Source organism: Alosa sapidissima, chromosome 10, assembly GCF_018492685.1.
Source record: "Alosa sapidissima isolate fAloSap1 chromosome 10, fAloSap1.pri, whole genome shotgun sequence".
NCBI lineage: Eukaryota > Metazoa > Chordata > Actinopteri > Clupeiformes > Clupeidae > Alosa > Alosa sapidissima.
The window spans coordinates 20,226,668-20,235,063 of record NC_055966.1 but is presented as its reverse complement, the minus strand read 5'-3'; the positions used below and the strand labels follow the sequence as shown (position 1 = coordinate 20,235,063).

Sequence of the window (8,396 nt, the reverse complement as noted above, 5' to 3'; positions counted from 1 at the left end):
TTTCACTAATTCACGGATTGGGATAAATACAGAGACCAAATTTCCCTCACGGGATCAAAAGAGTATATATAACTTATACATGCATGTTAGGTGTTATCATTCTTTCCACGCGGCAATGCCAGAAGCTGATGCGCACGATGTCTAAACTTCTGGTCTCTGACGCTGTATATTATAACGTTCCAGCAACTGTTTGTGGCTAGTATCCAGAAAGCAAAAAAAGAGAAATTGCACCACTCATTGCCTATGACATTCCCGACAACAAACACAGCGATGGGAGTGAAAGACGCCGTGAAGGCTAAGGTCAAAGTTCCAATGGTTCTTGCAGCCTTTATGTCGGAAAACGTGGGTTTGGTGATGCTCTGGCTATCAGCCTCCGCTAGATGTTTCCTTCTCTTCGAATGCTGGCGGATGGTAGAGAAGGATATGATATTTATCACCATAGTTCCCCCAAGAAGAGTGAAGTCAAATACTGGAAAAAGTAAAAGAATGTTCCACGCATGAGAGGGAAAACCATTTCCTCCCACTGCGTAATTGCACATCCTGCTGCAAGGGTTATATTCCAGTGATATGTCTTTGCTAAATATAATTGGAGTTACAGCCAAAAGAAAACTCCCTAGCCACGAAAGGACTATTAGGACGCTTGTTCTCTTCTTTGTAATCACAGACTCCTTGTGCAGCGGCTTCACAACCGCGATACTCCGTTCAATAGTAAGAAGGAAAATAGTAGTGATTGAAACCAATGTGCAACCTGCAAACATGGGTCCGATAAAAATGCATGGGTGTAAACTAAGGTCTTGTGAATTGCGCATTGTCCATTCTGGTGTGGATCCGTTTATCAAAAGAGAAACTTCTGCGTAAACGGAGAGAGGCACCACGAAAACGCCGACCGCTAGGTCAGCCGTGGCCAGTGATGCTTTGAGGTAACCCTGAGGAGTGTGGAAATGTTTGGTTCCAAAAACCACAGCCAACGTTACGGAGTTTCCAAACAGTATCGCAAAGATCAATAAGATCATGAACACCACCATCAGTATTTTGTTGGCAAGCGTGCAGCAACACACAGTACAGTTCGTTGGCTCCAATCCCGACAGCATCTTTGGTCAGCGGCGCGTAAAAGTCAGTCGTGCCGTGCCGAATGATGACCACTCCTCTTACATATGAAATATACGAAACCCTCTCTGGCCAAGCATTTCTGATACTCCAAGCTTTGAATATCCGCAGTTGGCATAGATTGGATAGCTATACAGTCCGACCTTAAAAACAAAGACTTAAGTTAGCTTAAGCATAAGCCTACACATCTATTACCAACAGAGAAGATGATGGATTGCTTACAACAATGTCAAAATAGTTTACATGCCATTACAAACACGCAGAAATACTCACTTCGTCCGTTATATTGTAATTGGCCGAATAACTCAAATTCCCAATTCATGAGGATGCCAGGTAGCCTAGAAATCTAGACGCGCCCCTAGATGCCAGGCTGTTGAGGCATGAAAGTGTGAAGTTTTGGAAATATGTAATTTCAAACAAACTAATATCAATTCAATAACGCACGGTGATGTCTTCCAAACCAAATGCGCCAATTCGTCCTGTCGTGTTTGTAAACAAAAGTTATTCCCCCTGAAGCCTTGCGTGCAAATGATGTGGAACTCAGAAGGAGCATCGTCAACCAGATGGAAAACCTGACCAGTTCCACGAGAACACTACATAGACTGCTATGACGTAGGATGTCGCTTTACTATTGGACCCTCATTTGAAATCGTAGAAATAAAAAGAATCGAGATGCCGATACTTTTTTCTCATTGAACAATTCTTTCATTTTGACCGGCCTAGCCTATCCTATATAGTTTGTTTTACAGTATAGGGTCAGGGATGTAGGCTATTCATAGATCAGCCTATAGGCTCGGTTAAGTATGAGGTGCCATAACATGGCAAAAGACAATCACTTGTGAGACTGGAATAATCAAGACATGCAAATATATCAAAAAAATCAAAGAGTCGGACATTTTAAACCAATTAAGCAGCATACTTATGGCAAAGAGAGACAGACGCCTGGGGGCAGCAGGGAGTCGCATCGGAACTGGCCATCATTTCGTCCATATTCTCCTAGTACATTGAGATTGCTGGCATTTTTCGACATGGCTGGCCATTATGCCGTTACAGGACCGTTGTATTTTGGCAGTAGGCCTATTTCATAAATATTAGCTTATAGGCCTAATTATTATGCTCAAATGAGACTTGCAATATTTCCTCAAACCAAGAAGCCTGTTCCAGCCAACTCACAGGGTCAGATAGGAACTGGTGGGCAGGAGGATGTGAAAGAGCAAGTAGGTCAAGAGGCTGACATCCCCACACAGACTGTGAAACTCTTTTAGAAAGGCTAGTCTCTTTGCAGTTAACTTTGACATGTTTGCACAACTTCCTCACTGAATTAGTCTACATTTCACTGAAACATAATTAAATCTTCATTAACATCTTGTCTAATTTAGACTATGTATTTATTTCAATGAATTAACCTACACCTGCAGTTGCATAAAAGCTAATTTTGTAATTAGCCATTTTTACAATAGGCTAACTGTAAATCATTTTTACAATAGGCTAACTGTAAATAACAAAAAGAGCCTCGTGCATGTGACATTATGCATGATCAAGAGGACATCCTTCATACAGTATCACAGTTCAATGCAGATTAGTTGGTTCTCTTCCCTCAGTCACATGGCTTGAAACAGTATGATAATATAGGCTAAATTCATTGCTGGATTTAGTGCATGACTCTAAAAGTCAGAGTTGGAATAATGTCATTGTTGCACTCCACGAAACATTCTTTAGAGACATTGCACTCAGGAGGATATAGGGGATACTGTTGCCTATGCCTACACCGTATAGGCTTTTAAAATAAGTAATGAAGTAGGTTACTATGATTTCATAGGCCTATCATAGGTTACCTCTGTAGGCCTGTTTATGATCCTCTGGCCATCTCTTAAAGCAGTGGTTCTTAAACTGGGGGTCGCCAAATATATTGGAGGGGTCGCAAAATGATTTGCAGGTCTGAATTAAAGATCTTTTTCTAAAGGTTTTATTAGTCAAAGGCTGCCATTGACATAATGCTTTTGGTGTTGACATGGTGTTGGCCTATGAGAGAAATCTTTTCTGCCTCTGCTTCTAATGCTCATCTCACAACATTTCAAAACCAAATTCCGCCGGTTAGAGAAAATAGTCATGGGGCCTATGTGGTTTCTGTGGGATTGAAATGTTAATTTTTGGAGAGTGGTTGGACTGTCTTTAGAGGTCATTGAACATGGAGAAAAATGATGACTCCATTTTTTTTTACCTGTTTTAACCCTATTTTTGTGAATTTGTATATTTCACTATAATTAACACCATACATTTTGCCTAAATCACTGGCTATGTTGAATAGTTCACAAAACAGTTATTTTCTTATTTTTAACAGTATGATTGTATTACAATCATACAATTAGAGATAAGATCAATAACCAATCAGTTTCACCAAATACACATACTCCATTGCTGAAAGATAGCAAAATCACAGAATCACAGATGAGACCTCAAACAACATTTAATTCATTTACATATACACAACATATTAGATCTCACCTCCACAATTTCCTCATCAAAATCTACAACTAGTCTACTAAACCTTATTCCTACTCACCTTCTTAGGACTGCTCTCCCCTTCCTGGATAATGTTTTGCTCTAAATTATATATAATTCAATGCTATCAGGGCATGTACCGCAGTCGTTTAAGACATCTGTTATTAAGCCCTCCCTCAAAAAACCTAGCCTTGTATCGATACTGGTCTTCCTGGACCTCAGCGCTGCCTTTGACACCATAGACAATGACGTACTAGGCTTGAAAATTTGATAGGCATCAAAGACTCAGCACTCGTTTGGTTTAGATCAGTGTTTTTCAACCACTGTGCCGGGGCACACTAGTGTGCCGTGAGAGATCATCAGGTGTACCGCAGAAAATTACCCAAATGTCACTCACTGGTCCAGAAAAGCAACTGTTGCATCAAAGAATTTATAACCACATACTCTCATTGATTGTATGATTGCACTATTTGTGGTATGCAGGCATTGTACAACGGGGGCCCCATATCCAGTATTCACAGAATCATTACATATCCAGTTCAAAACAACAATTAAATTAGATATAGTAACCTACAAATGAAACAGAGGGCGCTTGTTATATTGAGCAGGTCTTGCATAGAAGCCATAATAAGGCCATATCTGTGTATTATTTGAAATTTTAGGCTATGGTATGTTTATTTTTTCTTCACACAGGATTAGTGTGTTAGTGTGCCGTGGGACATTTTAAGTGTCAAAAGTGTGCCGTGGCACAAAAAAGGTTGAAAAACACTGGTTTAGATCATACCTTCCTAACCGTCAACAATTTGTACAGGTCCATAATAAACCATCTACTCAGATTATGGTAAAATGTGGAGTGCCTCAAGGCTCAGTACTGATGCCCCTGTTGTTTAGCAGATGATACATAACTATACCTCTCCATAAAACCTGATGAATTAACACCGTTAGCCAAACTTGACACATGTATAAGAGATATAAAGACATGGATGACGAATAATTTCCTGCTTTTGAACTCAGATAAAACAGAAGTCATGGTTTTAGGTTCTAAAAAGATGAGGGATATCCTATCCACATCACAGGCTACATATAGTGATCTTCCACTGACCTCATCCACAAGTGTTAAAAACCTAGGAGTTATAATTGACCAGAACCTAGCACTAAGTAATTACATAAAACAGATCACCAAAACTTAATTTTACCATTTAAGGAACATTTCAAAGATAAGGAAGTCCTTATCCTTACCAGATGCCGAGAAATTAATGTTTTGTCATCTCAAGGATAGACTATTGCAATGCTATTGCAATGCTATTATGCTGACTGTAATAATACCTGTCTAAAGAGCTTACAGCTTATACAAAATGCAGCTGCTCACACACAAAAAAATATGAACATATTTCCCCCATCCTAGCATCTTTAAACTGGCTACCTGTTAAAAGTCATTGACTTCAAAATATTACTGATAGTTCTTGGTTGGTTGCCTGCATTGAAAGAGGACACCTCATGAAGACGCTCTTTTGTCTGCTTCTGACAGAAGAAGCACTTATCTATGCTGGCAGCAGCTGCTGCTGAACAAGTGTCCCTCTAGATGGACTTGATGCAGTTGCAGGTGTTGCTGCAGGTTCAGAAGATGGTCTACCGCGTCTTTTCTGAAGACACTGAGTCCTGCCTGCTTCACATGATTTCTAGTAGCGAATCTTAGCATGCTGCAGATGCTCACTGTTACAGGTGGATTTGTAGCATTTCCTGTGCCAAACTGCTTTGTTCTGTTGTAAAATAACTGCACTGTAACAATGTAATCGTTGGCTGATCTGTGATACCCATCTCCATACTCTCTCATAGACAAAAACAAGAAATTTGGCATATGTCTCTAGTGATGGGTCATTCACCAGTCCACACATATCTGCCACTGGATACATAGCCCAAAATCTGTTTCTTTTAGAATATGTGTGCCATCACCTGACTAACAGAAAGACACACCTCAGAAACTAGACTGTGCCACCATGAACTATGAAAATGTGCTTGCTCAAATGTAGAAGGCTAGAAGGTCACTATAATATCACCAACCATGAAGAACAGAGCACTATGTGCTTCAAGTTATTCGATATTCTAAATTCTATCACTGCCAGCTATCAACAGCCAACTGTCACTGGTAGTCAGGGATGGATTACTGCACGGGCCTACCGGGCCCAAACCCAGAGGCCCAAGAAGTCAGAGGGCCCAAGCCATTGCATGGAATAATTGCCTCAATATCAACACATCATATCAACACATAGGCTATGAATCTGATTGAAATAAAGTATTGGCCATCCCCAAAATGCACCAGAATACAGGAAATCACATCAAATAAATTTTAAAAATGTCCCCCGCAACAATTAGTGGGGGGCCCTTAATACATCTGGGCCCAGGGGCCTGAAAGTTCATAATCCGTCTATGCTGGTAGTGTCTCTCTTTCTCTTTCTCTCTCTTACACACACACACACCTGTCTGTTTGTCTAGCTGATCCTTTACCCTTTCTTTTCTTCACACTTACATAGGCTTCGGAAGGCCTTACAGACTTCAGCTGGTACTATGTAAAAGTCTATTAAACTTGATTTAACAGAGATCTCTGCACTTTGTGCTCTGAAAAAATGTTTTATAATGTTGTATTGTTTATGTGGTCCACTTTTGCACACTACCTTGTAGAATATCTTTGCTTTTTGGCACCAAACCCTATGCTATAATACCAGCAATGTGAGGTTTATGGACAAAACACCAAATTTGACCTTTTCTGAATTTGACCTTTGATTTGGGTCCTTCAAAACCTTAAAAAAAAGCTGTTATGTTTTTTTTTTTTTACTCTTAAGAACCCCTAGAACAAAAAAGCTGTATGTTTTTTTTTTTACTCTTAAGAACCCCTAGAACAAAGATATAATACTCTCCAAAATGCGAATCCCACAAGCCCCCAAATTAGACACATAGCCCCCCCTACTAAAAGGGGGTCGTGAGACTTGGCCCATGTTTTTTGGGTCGTCAGACAAAACGTTTAAGAACCATTGTCTTAAAGGCATGATTTCACTCTGCAGCCAGTTTATTTTTATAGACCAGATATGCATGGCCTATAGACCTAGCTAATGTGATAGTTAGCCCCACATATACAAGGATACAAGGAAGTTTATTGTCACATGCATATAGTTACTGGAAGTAAGAAATGCAGTGAAATTATGTCTGGTGTCAGCCTATTTGTGCATTAATGGGGGGGGGGGGGGGTAAAGAGTGCAGTAGAAGAGGGGTTTAGTAGATTAAGTGGCAAGGGCTGCATAAAAAAGGTGGGGGAGGATTGGGATTGGGTGGGGGGCACCAACAAGGAGCACCCAAGAGCAACAGGGGCAAGGAAAAACTCCCTTACCAAGGAAGAAACCTTGGGCAGATCCACGGCTCAAGGGGCTAACCCAACTGCCAGGGGTCTTGGTGTGTGTGTTGGGGGGATGACAGGGGAGATGGGATAGTGTGCTGTGTATGTGGGGAGAGGGCAGTGTGCAATATGTGTGTTGGGGAAGCTTCCTCATGAGACAATGTGCTGTGTATTGGGGGGGGGGGCAGTGTGCTGTAAGTATGTTGGGGATGTGTGTTGGAGAAGCTTCCTGATGAAATAATGTGCTGTGTATGTAGGGGGGGGGGGGGGGGCAGGGACTTACTATTGCAAGCAGAGTACTGGATGTATGATGTATGTGAGTGATGACAGTGAAGATGTGTGTGTGGGCGGGAGGGGAGTGGAGCAGTGACTGTGTGTGTGTGTGTGTGTGTAGTGTGTGTGTGGGCAGTGTGCTGTAAGTATGTTGGGGATGTGTGTTGGAGAAGCTTCCTGATGAAATAATGTGCTGTGTATGTAGGGGGGGGGGGGGGGGGCAGGGACTTACTATTGCAAGCAGAGTACTGTATGTATGATGTATGTGAGTGATGACAGTGAAGATGTGTGTGTGGGCGGGAGGGGAGTGGAGCAGTGACTGTGTGTGTGTGTGTGTAGTGTGCTGTAAGTATGTAGAGGATGTGTGTTGGAGAAGATCCTGAAGACAATGTGCTGTGTATGTAGGGGGGGGGGCAGTGTGCAGCAAGTATGTAGAGGAGGCTTACTGTAGCAAGCAGTGTGTTGTATGTATGTGAAGTGATGACAGTGATGATGTAAGTGTGTGTGTTGGGGGTGGGGGGCAGAAAGGCTAGGCAATCAAGGACATGGGTAGATGGAGGAGAAATCAAAAATAATAAATAAAAAGTTCTATGGAGATGTGCAAAAGTTGGAGAAAGTCAGATATGTGTGTGTGTGTGTGTGTGTGTGTGTGTGTGTGTGTGTGTTTTGACGTGTGATGAAATAAGAAAATAAATAAAAGGTCTGTAACATATTAGTAGATTTCAGTTGCAATTGATGAGCCTGACTAGTAAAACTTTATGATAAAGTTACAGTTAAGTTCTTCTCAAATGTTCTGCCCACTTGCCATTTCATAGCAAGTTGTTGCTTGCCAAATCAGCACATTTGCACTCACATTAGGTAGGCTACTGAAAACTGCAAATGTGGCCAATGTAACTAGGTGCCGTGCCATTACACCTAGTGCTAACGCCAATCATCTTCACCAGTCTTTATTTCTTGTAGGCCTATCCGACAAGGTTTTTCTCCCCCTTAAAACTATTTCTTGAGAAATAGGGAAATCTGATTTCTATTAGCCTAGACATGCCTACATAATGACTACAAGTCACACAAAGGTCATTAACCTGGAAATATTCTGTAGTTTGTGGGAAGAAAGCTGTCATACCGGTTG

General features: G+C 41.3%; 1 protein-coding gene across 1 annotated transcript; it reads right to left on the bottom strand.

The window, feature by feature from the left end:
- Positions 1-1,482, bottom strand: LOC121719982 (beta-2 adrenergic receptor). Its single transcript, XM_042105805.1, has 2 exons — positions 1,381-1,482; positions 1-1,250 (listed from the first exon to the last, which is right to left on the bottom strand). Exon 2 carries the CDS (start codon positions 1,089-1,091, stop codon positions 87-89), a length of 1,005 nt encoding a protein of 334 aa, XP_041961739.1. The 5' UTR covers positions 1,092-1,250; positions 1,381-1,482; the 3' UTR covers positions 1-86.
- Between the last annotated feature and the right edge of the window lie 6,914 nt (positions 1,483-8,396).

Excerpts from the sequence above, each read along its gene's own strand:
- LOC121719982 (XM_042105805.1), bottom strand. The coding sequence starts at position 1,091 with ATGCTGTCGGGATTGGAGCCAACGAACTGTACTGTGTGTTGCTGCACG.